General features: G+C 35.4%; 1 protein-coding gene across 4 annotated transcripts in view; it reads right to left on the bottom strand.

Annotated features, from left to right (window-relative positions):
* The window catches only part of EMC2 (ER membrane protein complex subunit 2), a 59362-nt gene that overhangs the window by 36205 nt on the left and 9424 nt on the right, over positions 1 to 13733 (bottom strand). For all 4 annotated transcript variants that reach the window (XM_014855267.3, XM_014855268.3, XM_070481484.1 and 1 more), the window contains 3 exons: positions 3881 to 3994; positions 2991 to 3055; positions 939 to 1024 (listed from right to left, as the gene is read on the bottom strand). In XM_014855267.3, the coding sequence (XP_014710753.2) occupies positions 939 to 1024; positions 2991 to 3055; positions 3881 to 3994 (265 nt within the window). The remainder of the gene's footprint in view (positions 1 to 938; positions 1025 to 2990; positions 3056 to 3880; positions 3995 to 13733) is intronic.

The following is a 13733-nucleotide window of genomic DNA, read 5'->3' as shown; positions in this document are numbered from 1 at the left end:
AAGGAAGTTGTGATATACATACAACGGAATATTACTCTTCCATAAAAAAGGGAAATTCTGCCATTTATGACAACCTGGATGGACCATAAGGGCATTGTAATAAGTCAGACCAAAAAAGACAAATACTATATGATCTTACATGCAAAATCATAAAGAATCCGAACTCATACACAAAGAACAGATTGGCAGTTCCCAGAGGTGGAGGTGGGGGGTATGTGAAATGGGTGAAGGTGGTCAAAAGGTACAAACTTCTAGTTGAAAGAGAAATAAGTCCTGGAAATGTAATGTACAGCATGGTTACTATAGTTAAAAATACTGTGTTGTATATTTGAAAGTTGCTAAAAGAGTAGATCTTAAAAGTTGTAATCACAAGAAAAAAAAATTTTAACTGTGTGGTGATGGATGTTAACTTTATGTTGCAATCATTTCACAATATATACATATATCAAATCATTATGTTGCACACCTGAAACTAATAATGTTTTGTGTCAATTATATCTCAATAAAAAAGAAAGAATAATAACCTCTATACCTTGAGTGCCTGTGAAGGTAATATATCATTACTAATTCCCAAAACAACCCTGAGAAGTTGGTAATGTTCTCTTTTTACAAAGGAGTGAGGCCGAAAGGGCTTAAAGAAGTTAAATAATTTGTCAGGTAATAGATCCTAGCACCACAATTTGAAGCCAGTTCTCACTTCAAGCATGGTTCCATTTCACTAGACCAGAGATACTAAATGGATTAAACTCCTATGTCAAATCCTATTTACTGGGAAGTAGCAGGATTTATAGTGAGAAGCACTCTGACACTATTCCAAAGCTCAGTCGCAAAAGATCTTACAAAATTAATCATGCTCCTATGGGTATGGGAGGGCCTAAATGTAGGCCCCATGTCTGCCATTTTAAAACAGGATTACCCTGTTTACAAGATTCAGTTACCTTTCCATGGCTTCAAACCTCATTCCAGTTAGTCGCTTGACCCTGTGACTTCCGGGGAACTGTCTTCTCAACTCCTGAAGACAAAACTGAAAAAGTAATTGGTAAAAAAGATTTGAAGAGTAGTAATTACATTACATACACTAAATGAGCTAGATGGAATGCCTACATTGTTTTCAATGTATCTTTTTAATTTCATTAGTGTGATCTAATGACACAAAGTGAAATTAATCAGTAATGAACAATAGGGTGGAAGAATAATTCTGAAATTACAGAGAGGGTAAAAATCAGTTCTCAGAGACTAATTATGCTTTTAACTGGGAAAATGAGCAGATCATGAGTCCCCTAATAATTCTTCAAATCCTATTACCATATTACTCCTCTAAAAATTGCTTCCATAATGTGTTAGGCCCTACTTAAATGCCTGTAAACAGTTTCCTAGCCTTTTCTTCCTAACTACTGCATAAACATTCTCCTGATAAAAATTAAGTTCTTTCATAGTATTCTCAAGTCCCTAGCTAATACCATTAATTCTCTGTTTAATTTTGCCTTGTTGAAATCACATATTAATCAATCATGCTGTCAGCACACATGTCCTGATTTGGGGTCATAAAATACAGGCACAATATCTATGGAGGACCAATCTCCTTAATTCACCCATCAACTCAACCTAATAAATAATCAAATATTAACTGAATACCTATCACGTCTACAGCAACATATGAGGAATTATAAAAGTCTTGGAAGTGCTAGAAATGGTAAGGATTATAAAAACGGTCCATTCTAGTGGCCCATAAGTGACCAAGAGATGCCTTTAACTAGTGAAGAAACTATTAACCAGTAACAAAATAAGTTTTAATACAATCTGGAAGTATAGCTTCAAAGTCTGTGATTGAATATTTGCCAGGCTAAGAAAAATATTCAAGTTAGTCAAAACTGAAGATAATATTAAGTTATTTCTTTGACATCATGCAAAACTCATACAACTTATCAGCTAAACTGTGCACAAATTCTGAACCATTAAAAAATAGTGTGCTGTAAAAAAATCATTTAATTTGATCTCCTGCTTTATCAATATTATTATCTAATTTGATCTCCTACTTTATCAAATGGCATTTGGCTATTTCAAAAAAAAACAATGCAAAATTTCCCTCAAGATATAAGCTGGTACCTCTGTGAATACTCAAAAGACTATGTGTGTCTCATAGGTTCTGAAGGTAATCCAAAAAGGTTTTGTGGAATATTTTTTACCACTGGCAGTACCACTGGAATTATATGTATAACCAGCTAACGCAATTACCCTGAAAAGGATAATGCTAACTCAGACATGCATGTGTTTTCCTGGTATTTCTACTTTCTGTTTTTGTGTAAGTCTTTTTGGCTTAAATGAGGAAGCAGCATGAAGTAGTACTTAAGAAATCAGGATAATAAGAACAATAGAACAAAAGAATAGAGACCTTTGTTTCTTGATTAATAAAGTAAATACAATGATAATATCAAAGACAAATCAAATTAAGAAATTATTGTGAAGATTAAATAAAGCATTTAGCATAGTGCCTAGCCAGTAAGTGTTCAAAATATACCATTATCATTCTTTTATTTTAAAAGCAGTATTAGTATTTTAAGTCATGTTCTGTACACGTTAGAATTTTCTAATAATTTAAGATATATAATTACAATATTGCAAAATAGTATTTAACATTATATACTATGAAAGTCATTCAACAACCCAAAAGATAAACTTGTTTTAAACTATCTGCTTCTTAGTGTAAACTCTATAATATAGCATAATTCACCTATTAAGTGGATAACCTTCACCAACTAATTTAACCTCTTCCGTAAAACTGGGATACTACCTAGTTCCCAGAATTACTAAAAAGATTTAAGAACACATTGTGTCCCAAAGTATCTAGTCTCACCCACTCTTAAGAGTAGCATTGAAAATGAGCTATAGAAAGCATTCAGTACAAGCCATATACTAATTCTTAACTGCTTACATATAATTCATGGAACAAATTAAATATAAAATAAAACATAATTAGTTTAAATACCTACCAATGCCAAGTCATCTCGACCATAGTCTAGGGCTGCAATCATCACCTGCTCATATATGATCCAAACTAGATATACATATAAAAAAAAACTCAATTTAATATAAAAATATCCCAACAGAAATTAAACAATGAATTCTTCTTGTTCTGTTATTTATACTTATAACTGAAAATTGATTTATTGTATTATATCTGGAATTAAGGAAAGAAAGCATCCTTATATGTTTTCAACAATGTAAAATATTTTAATACATTTTTATGTAAAAAAATTTCCAGTTATTTAACACCTTTACTGTTTTAAAAGATTCTTTATGAAATACATTTTCACGAGACCAGAACTGCAGCCACATGAGCTTTAAAATAAAAATGCCTATTTGGGGATTTGGGGGGTCGGCCCTGTGGCCGAGTGGTTAAGTTCACGCACTCTGCTTCGGTGGCCCAGGGTTTCGCAGGTTCGGATCCTGGGCATGGACCTAGTACCACTCATCAAGCCATGCTGAGGTGGCACTCCACATAGCACAACCAGAAGGATCTACAACTAGAATATACAACTATGTACTTGGAGGCTTTGGGGAGAAGAAAAAAAAGAGATTGGCAACAGATGTTAGCTCAGGTGCCAATCTTCAAAAAGAAAAAACTCTCATCGACTATTCCAGTTAAAAACTTTAAAAAAAAAAAGCCCATTTGATAGCTTCACTACTACCAGCCACAATAAATCCCTCTTAAAATAAAGTATCATTAAACTTCCTGAAAAGTTTTTAAAAAGGTGACAAATCACAGATAGACTGAAATGAACAGCAGAAAAGACGTTATAAAAGATAGTTTTTAAAAAAAACTAAAAACCATATATGGAACATGTGCTGAGCAAGAATACGATAAATTAAATAAACTTACTATCGTCTCCAAGCTTAGAAGCATATTCATTAATTAATTCCTCTCCAACTTCCACAATTTGCTCACTATTTCGTGAGTTTTCTTCTCTCCATTTTCTCATTTTATCTCGCATTTCTGGAAAAAATAAGCTTGTTATTACATATATATAGTTGATCACTGTCAAAATATTGACAAGATGAAATCAACTTTTTAGTTAAAAAAAATAAACACACTAATACACAAGTCTATGGTATCTCAAAGTTCATAAAGGAAAAAGCCAATTTAAAAAGAGCAACAGATCCTTTAGAAGACTGACAATACATTACAACTGATATTATAACTATCTTAATTTAAAAGTAATGAATGGCTTGGGTCCACTACAAAGATCCTCTATCCCTTTTAACAGCAACGACAGATCTTAACTTTTTGGAGGTTACAGACAACAGTCAGAATTTGATAAAAGCTAGGGATTATTTTTCCAGAGAAATGCATAAAATTGTACATAGAAATCTCAAAAAATTCAAGATGCTCCTGAAGTTCATCCACTGACTCAAGAACATAAAATTTTCATAATCACGCTATCATATTAGGCTATCACACTGAAGGAATATTCATCACAACACTACTACAAGAGTACATATAATGTATAAAGATATACAACTATGCAAGGACATCAACAGCAAAAAAAATTAGAACAAAGGAAATCTTTTGATTATATATACAAGAAGGAATAAAATGAATAAAGTCAAGTCAAGTCAAAAGCATTAGCAAACAACAAACATCTTTGCATATTATAATACAATAGGGTACTCTGGAGCTTTTTAAAGAACAGCATTTTGGTAATAGCAGAAATAATAACTAGAAAAAAAGAGTACCTAATCCAGTAAACAAAAGAACCCTTTACAATAGTTAAGGTACAATCAACTGTCCAATTCACCAATTATACACATGCTCTCTTATTCCTACCTCTGAGAATCTTAAATATATAACTCATATGAAGTACCACCTTCTTCGTTCTATAGACACAGATGTTGAATAGATTCAAACAGTTGAATTAAATTGTGTTGAACAAATAAGTTAAATAAACAATATGCTAGCCCCCTAGAGAATAAAGAGAAGCACATGGGATCTTCACCACTTTTATATGCATCATCTGAGTTCCTACAGTTTGAAGTCTACAAAAGAAAACAAAAATCATGAAAATAAGATGGAAATGGACCCTAGCTGAATTTGAAAAATGGTCTTAGAAAATCATTACAAATTAACATACAGTTAATTTCTTCTCTGAAACCCAGAAATCAGTTTGACTCTCACTCTTCATAGGAAGTAACCTTGAACTGAATCTTAAAGGTTGAAGAAGAATTCAGTAGGCAAACAAAAAAGCAGGTTATTCCACACAGAAGGAACTCCTGGTAGTTAGAATTAGAAAGCAGAATGGAATCAGGAGATGAGAGGGTAGGAAGTAAGAAGAATGAGTTTCTAAAGGGTCTTATATTTCATACTAAAAAACAGAAGTTTATTTTTGAAGGTGCAGATAAACCAACCAAAAAACGTTAGCAAAAGGAAAGCAGTATGATTAGATATGCATATTGGAAAAATCATTCTGGTGCAAGAAAACAAAAACACACAAATAACAAACAGAAGATAAACTGGAAAAGAGCAGAAAAGAAATCAGTCAGGGAGGATGTATAGCATAATGGAAAGAAGATGGACTTAGACTTCGTTTGAATCTGAACTCTGTTACATGACTTCCTACAACTCACCTAATCTGTGCTTAGTTTTCTGCACCTACGAATGGAGATAACAATACTCATAGTTCAGGGATGTGTAGCTAGAATTAAACAAAAATACATATAAAGTTCCCTCAGCAGAATATCTGGCACACAGTGGTGACTTAGTAAGCACTAGTTTCTTCCATGTCAACCAACAGTCTAAGGGAAATACATGCATCAAGCAATGGCAATAGATATAGAATAAGGGAAGGAATGAGAGGCAAAAATTATGTATGAACTATTTTACTTCTTTTTAAAAAACAGATTGGAGAGACTATGGAAGGATGGTGGCAGATATAACAGCAAAGTCAACAGTTATAAGATTGGCATAGTAGCATCATCTATGCAGAAGAAAGCTAATGGAAGCAAGTATTCACTGGAAAGCAACATGAGCCAATCTGAATAGCAACTGAAACAAGGAAGGGCTCTGCCCTCTCCAATCCCAGGCAAATGTATACAGACAGTAGTAAGTAGGACTGAAAAGGCTGAAGCAGTTGAATCTATGTGAATTCTCAAAATTGGCCAAGGCTCCTTCTAAGACAAGATTCCAAACTAAAGAGAGAGTGATGGAAATCGAATAAAAATTCAGCAGCCCAAGGACACCAGGATATGTAGCCAAGAAATCTCAGAAAGCAAAAACACTACACAGAAACAACAGAAGAGGGAGTGCTCTGAAGTTAAAAAAAAAAAAAAAAAAAAAAAAAACTTTATACTGAATCCTACCTCATTTTAAAATTTCAGGAAAACTAATTTCACATAAAAATGAGCAATAAATGAACAACAGTATTCAGGTCAAGTTATCAAAAGCAAAAAGAGAACAAACAGTTGAATATCCTTGCAATACACGCTGAAAGCATGCCAGAAAGACAAGCCCACAAAACAGATCAAAACTGTAACATTTTATTTCAAAGTAAGCTAAAAGACATTAAGAAAATGATATAAAACATAAAATAACAACATGCATCAGAATTCGAAGAACTGAGAAACGAGGTGACAGGACTCAGGACAGAATGAGAAATAAAAGGAAAATAATTTCAGAAACTAAAACTAACTAGAAGAAACATAGCACAAATAAACACAGAGTGAAAAAGAAAAAACATTTTTTCTTTCAGGTTTGAGATATAATTGACATACTGCATATATAATTTAATGGAGTACAACACAACTTGACTTACATATACTGCAAAATGATCATCCCAATAAGTTTAGTTAACATCCATCACCACATATAGACACCCAAAAAAAAAGAAAAGAAAAAAACATTTTTTTCCTTGTGATGAGAAATTTTAGGATCTACTCTCTTAGCAACTTTCAAATATACCATACAGAGGTGTTAACTATAGTCATCATGTTGTATATTACATCCCAAGTACTTATCTTATAGCTGGAAATTTGTACCTTTTGATTACATTCATCCAATTCCCCCACCCTCTACCCTTCACCTCCTGTAACCACAAATCTGATCTTTTTCTATGAGTTTGGTTTTCTGATTTTTTTTTCCAGATTTCACATATAAGTGGGATCATACAGTATTTCTCTTTGAAAAAAATTTTTTTTAATGAAGAGATAAAAAGGGATTGAAAAAATAATGATGAATATTGAAGACAGGCAAAGAATATCCAACATATGGATAAAAGGAGTCGCTGAAGAAAATAAAAGAAAAGCAACAGAACAAATTCTAAAACCTGTAATTCAAGAAAACGTTGCTGACACAGAAAAAAAATGTGAATTTACATACTGAAAGAACACACCATGTACCTGAGAATATTAACCCTGGATAACCAATATGAAGGCATATGCTAGTAAAATGAACGGAGGTTAAGGGGCAAAAAATCCTTTGAGCATCTAGGAAAAAAAGACTTCTAAGACAAAGAAGGTTAAAGGATTACTAAACTTTTCCACAATAATGTTTTATGCCAGAAGAAAATGGATTAACACAATTAAGATACTCAAGGAAAGAAGGTATGAGCCAAAGATTTTATATTCAGCAAAACTCAGTTCCAAGTATACAGGATTCCAAGTATACACAAATTGTGATCAACATGCAAGAACTTAGAGAATATTGTGCCAATATACTCTTCCTGAGGAATCTACTAGAGAAGGTTTCAAACAACCAAAATGGTTAGAAAGACACCAATCTAGACTTGTGGTGATCATTAATTATATAGTTACCTGTGGAACTAAAAACACATAATGGCTAAAAGAAGGAGAATATCTGTTTTATGCTCAGAAAATGCAGACATAATACAACAATTTTAAAAAATGGGTGAGAATAATAGCATATGCAACAAATTTGTTTTAATAACTTCAGTAATAATATTGGTGGTAACATTAGTACTGTTTTTCTAAGACTCTAGTAGTTGTAATAAAACAAATGAGTAATTATGAGATATTCTAGTTCTGTCATCTGTGTCCTTGAGAATCAGGAGTCTCTTGTAAAAGAAAGGAGCTACAGATGTAAAAGAAAAACAATTCAAATAAATCTTCTGTACTCCTGAATTTAAAAGCATCAATATGAATTCATTAGGTATTTTGTCCTTAAATATATACATACACATTTCCTTTTTTTGTTAGTGCCCTCGAGTAGATTCCGACTCCTAGTGACCATGTGAATAGCAGAGGGGAATTCTGCCTGGTCTTTTTTGCACCAAACATCCTCTCACCTTCCGGTGCTCCATGAGACAATGCTCTGCTGCTATTCATAGGGTTTTCATGGCCGAATTTTTTGGAAGTGGCTGGCCAGGTCCTTCTTCCTAGTCTGTCTTGATCTAGAAGGCCCACTGAAACCTGTCCACCATGGGTGACCCTGCTGGTATTTGAAATACTGATGGAACAGCTTTCAGCATCACAGCAACAATATGGTCACCAGAGTATGACAACCAACAGATGGGTAGTGTGGTTCCCTGAACTGGAAAAAAACTACGTTGTAGCAGGGAGAGTACGGGACCTTAACCACTAGACTACCAGGGCTGGCACACACATTTTCTAGCTATGAGCAATTCAATAGTAATGAGCACACATAGCATGCAAATTGTGGTCTTAAAATACCATTTCTCACTAAAAGAAACCAAGACTTCTTAGAAAAATAGCTGATGCCAGGTATGGGACAAGAAATGTATGATGATCCTGGAACATCTTCTTATATCAGATATCAAGGAAGACTACTAGGGTCAGGTCAAAATGACCCAGGAGCCAAAGTGAAGAGTTCCCACTCATCAAAGAGGTAACAATTTTGGGGGCAGCCCCATGGCTGAGTGGTTGGATTCGCACGCTCTGCTTTGGTGCCCCAGGGTTTCGCTGGTTTGGATCCTGGGTGCTGACATGGCACTGCTCATCAGGCCATGCTGGGGCAGTGTCCCACGTGCCACGACTGGAAGTACCCATGATATCAACCCTGATATCAGTTTACCCACATTAAACCCAGCATATATGGGGTTAAAACCAAAACACTCATTCCCTGCTGACTCTCTGGCTTCCTGGCTCCAGAATCCACTATCCTCCATGGAGACAAACACCGTCAACGACAAGCACCTGGACTATCTCCTCCCTCGAAGAGATATGGGCTGGTGGGAAAGCTGCTGACCAGCAAGGTCACAAGCTCCCTCCTCTCTGTAAGTGTCTCAAGGGCAAAGACAAGCTGGTGGGAAAGCTCCGACCAGCAAGGCCATATGCTCCCCCTCCCCTACCTAAAACCCCAAATAAAAACCCTTCCTTTTAGCTTTTCGGGGAGTCTGGGATTTGAGCGTTAGCTGCCCTCTCTTCTTGCTCGGCGCTGTGCAAAAATAAAATTCCTACTTTCTTCCACCACACCCGGTGTCAGAGAATGGCTTGCTGCGCAATGGGTGAGCGAACTCACTTCAGGTTCAGTAACACCCACAACTAAAAATACACAACTATATACTGGGGGGCTTTGGGAGAAAAAGGAAAAGTAAAATCTTTAAAAAAAAAAAAAAAGAGGGAACAATTTGAGTTTCAATACAATGCAATGTACTGAAACTCATGAAATATATTTAAATCCATGAATTCATAATGATGCAGAATAAAAAAGAATTGGTTACCTTCAGAGGATGAGAGGGGACCAATACCCTATTGAAAACAGGCAAAAAACATTGATTCCGACCTTCCCACATGTACCTCTATGTAACCAAATATCAGATGAAAGGAAGTGTTTCTTTATATTAGTGCTCCAACTAATAAACGAAAAAGAAATGATACAACTGGAATGTTACCATTTTGCAAACTCAATGAATTACTATAGGCAGTAAGCATCAATAGCTGCTAAAATAAGAAAAAGAGAGCCAGACGTTATGTGCCTTGGATAGCCTTGAAAAAAAGATAAAACCTGAGACTATTCCAGTCTCTGAATCCAGCTGCCACTTTGCAAGAAATACAGAGGATAGAGGAACATGCTGAATCATACCATGAATATTCAATCAGGACAATGTAGACAGTGGCAAACTCAAATGGCCCAAGTTCAACAGGTAAATTTTAAAGAAAACAGAGATGGAACGGGAACCTATAGATCAAGAGATTTTAATAATTTATCAAACTTTATAAAAATTGGCAAGACTAACTTATAGTGTCTAAGGATAAATATTTGGAGAATAAAACGATATAAAATGCAAGAAGGTGATACTAGAAAAGTCAGGATAATAGTTACTGATGAGACGAGAGCGGGAGTTGTGAGTGGGATGAGGCAGGTGGAAGGAACTTCTGGGAGGAACTACAAAGCCCTATTTCTTGACCTGGGTGGTGGTTTCAAGGGTGTTATTTTGTAATAGATAATTAAGCCATCCATTTGTTTTGTGTGACTTTTTCCGTTTTATTTTACAATAAAGATAGTTAGAATGAAAGAACGGAGGGAGGAAGCAGAAAGAAAAAAAAGCAGGGAAGTCCATTAAAACAGAGGAAAGAAAACCTGTCTTTTACCAAATAAAACATTAGGAGGTTCAAAAACTTTTTAAGTTGAGTAGCAACATAATTTCCTTGAAATTCTGACACAAAAGTTTATTAACTAAACAGTTCTAAAATAAAGAGCTTATGTTTGCTGGAAATGATCTCAAATCTCTCATAAAACTGTTACCGTATAACACTTTGTAATCTGAAAATCAACCAAACCCACGATGGGGACATATTTCCTGTGCCTGGCTAAAATACATGGCTCTTGACATGAAGAAGCCAAGAAATAAAGTTAAACTGCAAAAGCATTAGTCAACACAAATGCGTTTCAGACAATGGCAGCTTAAAAACACACAAAAAGATCCCATACAGCTCCAAGCTTTAGCCCATTAATTAAGTCATCGAATTTTATAGCTTGCATAAAGTTTTAACTACTTAAAAGAAGAATGTAATAGCAACAGTGTTATCCATTTAATCACTGATACAAAACTAATTTTGGAAAAAAATCAACAGAATTCTATTCATTTAGTGAACAGAAATCAGAAAAAAAAAGAAGGGGCCATTGTATTTAAATCCAATGATGAATATCTGACTAAAAATATTCTCTTAAAACTGAGGTTAGTTAAGTAGCATTAAAACAATGCAGCAGTATAATGCCTATCTATAAAGCTGTGGGGTTTACTGTTTAACCCTAGTGGCTTTATCTAATCTAAATTTTTATCCACAGTTCAGTAAACATACTTTTAAAAAGAATGTCTATTAGTAAGATCTGTTTCTACCCACAGAACATTTCTGACACCAAATGTAGGGGGAGGGGCAGTTTCTCCACACCAAGCAATTCTCCAACTCTCTGAACACCAACTTAGTGTCCAATAATTCGATTCAATTCAATTCTCTCTCACAAACTACCAGGAGTTAGCATCACACCCCACAGGTTAACAGGGCTCAGTTCCACAAGACTGCCCCCACTTAAGACACCAAATACAAGTCAGGGCCACCTGTACTTCTCATCAACTGGCTGTAAAGCTGGAGTTTCCCACAACTCCTCCTCAGGTTCTATACTTTGCTAAACTGGCTCACAGAACGCAGTAAAGTGCTTTACTTACTATTACTGGCTTATAAAGGATACAACCCAAGAACAGTCAGATGGAAGGGGGAAGCAGAGGAGCTGCCATGCCCTGTCTAGGCATGACATCCTCCCAGCACCTTGATATGTTCACCAACCTAGAAGCTCTCCAACTTCTGTAGTTCAGGGGCAAACAAAGGTTTCCTTCCGTAGGCATGACTGACTAAATCATGGGTGATTAGCTCAATCTCCAGGTGCTCTCCTCTCTCAGGACCTCTGAGGAGGTCCAGGGGTGGGACTGAAAGTTTGAACACTTAATCATGTTTTTTGGTCTTTCTGGTGACCAGCCCCGATCCTAAAGCTATCCAGTCACCAGTCATCTCATTAGCACACAAAAACACACCCTTATCACTCTAGAAAATCTTGTGTCAGGAATCTAGGACTAAGACCAAATATTATAACAAAAGATGTTGCTATCAACCTTACCACTCAGGAAATTACAAGGGTTTAGGAGCTCTGTGCAGGAACTGGGGATGAAGACCAAATATATATTCCTTATTATATCATAATATAACATTTATCTTTAGATCCACAACTTTGGTTTTCAAAACTCATTCAAACCATAGCCCATAACACACTTCACATACACTGTCTGAAGCCCACATTCTCTTTTAACCCGACATTAATTTAAAAGAAGAGCCTTGGGAATATAAATTACTTAGTGTTCTGTAGATCTGTTCCACAACACTGCACCCCTTACCCATATCCTAACACTCAAATTCAGAAATGCTAGCCCAGATGAATTAATAAAATGTACTGTTTGAACTGACGAATTATCATTTAACCTGTTAGACTAGGAATTCTCCACAGCAGCCTTTAAGAAGCAGAATTCCTGCCCATAAACTAGAGATTAAAAGAGAAAACTTCATTCCCATCCTCTTTTTTGTCAAATATCTCATTTACCAACAGTCTTCAATTTTTCATCAGTCTCTTCCTGATTCATATTCAAGATATTATTGAAATAACTTTCCAGGCCCAAAATGGAGCTGCTCCTGCCCAAGGTGCCACATCAGCAAACCAAAACTTATATAACTTTTTTGTCCCTGTAAATGCTCCACTTGACCAGGAATGTAGCACATCCAGTCAATCCCTAAACACCAAGCCGACTCTGGGCCTTCTCACCCCAAACAAAACTGACTATGTGGCCCCAGTCAATAAGATACTTTGTATTTGTGTCTTCCTTGTTTTTTATTCCTTACCCTATAAAAGCTTCTTGCCCTCTGCCACATTTTACAGTTCCCCCAAAGGAGACTGTCTACTTTATGAAGTATTAAATAAAATTTGTTTGTATTACCTAAATTGTCTTCTTTAATCATTTTTTTAACAGTATATTATTGGGAAATCTCTGATTTTCAAAACATTCTCCTTTCACCTATTAATATATCACCCATGACTTCTACTTAGTCATTCAAAAATATATTAATACATTATTTCTATAACATACGCTAAAAATATAAAGATAAAAAAATTATTACTTGTGTCTGAGAAGCTGACAAGCTCACAGAAAAACTGTAAACAACTGCAAAATAATGTGATAAAAGCCAAGAAAGTGTTATGTTCAGAGCAGTAAGAAAGCAAGGTAAGAGAAAGATTAATGTCACCTGGCAGGGAGAAAAGGTTAAAGATGACATCTGTGATATATGAATTAAGTCCTAAGGCTCAAAGGGAGTTTGTTAGATGAGGTTTAAAGCAAGAGAGCATAAGCCATGGTAGAGGAATGAAAGTATCTGATGTGCTCAGGGTGGGAAATTGCCCAAACCATTGAGATTAGGGGAAAAGGGAGAAGGCAGGCAAGGTAGTTCTTCCCGGCCATTGCAGAATGGAGCTCAGGTTAATTCTTCATTGGTGTAACCCGAAAAAGGGTGGGGAATACACTTCTCTGTCAAAGAATACTCCCAAGGACCCCAAATAAAAACCTGAAGGATCACCCACCAGAAGAGGGAAAAGTAGGAGAGAAAAGCAGTTTTTCTAAAGACTAAATGGGGGGAAACAGAGCTCTTTTACCCAAATATTTCCTTACTTATCCATGCTCTAAAGTTTACAAGAAAATCAAATTAAGTATAATGTGTATTTCAAG

This window comes from Equus asinus, chromosome 12 (assembly GCF_041296235.1).
Source record: "Equus asinus isolate D_3611 breed Donkey chromosome 12, EquAss-T2T_v2, whole genome shotgun sequence".
In the NCBI taxonomy this organism is placed as follows: domain Eukaryota; kingdom Metazoa; phylum Chordata; class Mammalia; order Perissodactyla; family Equidae; genus Equus; species Equus asinus.
The sequence above is the reverse complement of the archived record's forward strand: the minus strand, read 5'-3'. Positions and strand labels throughout refer to the sequence as shown.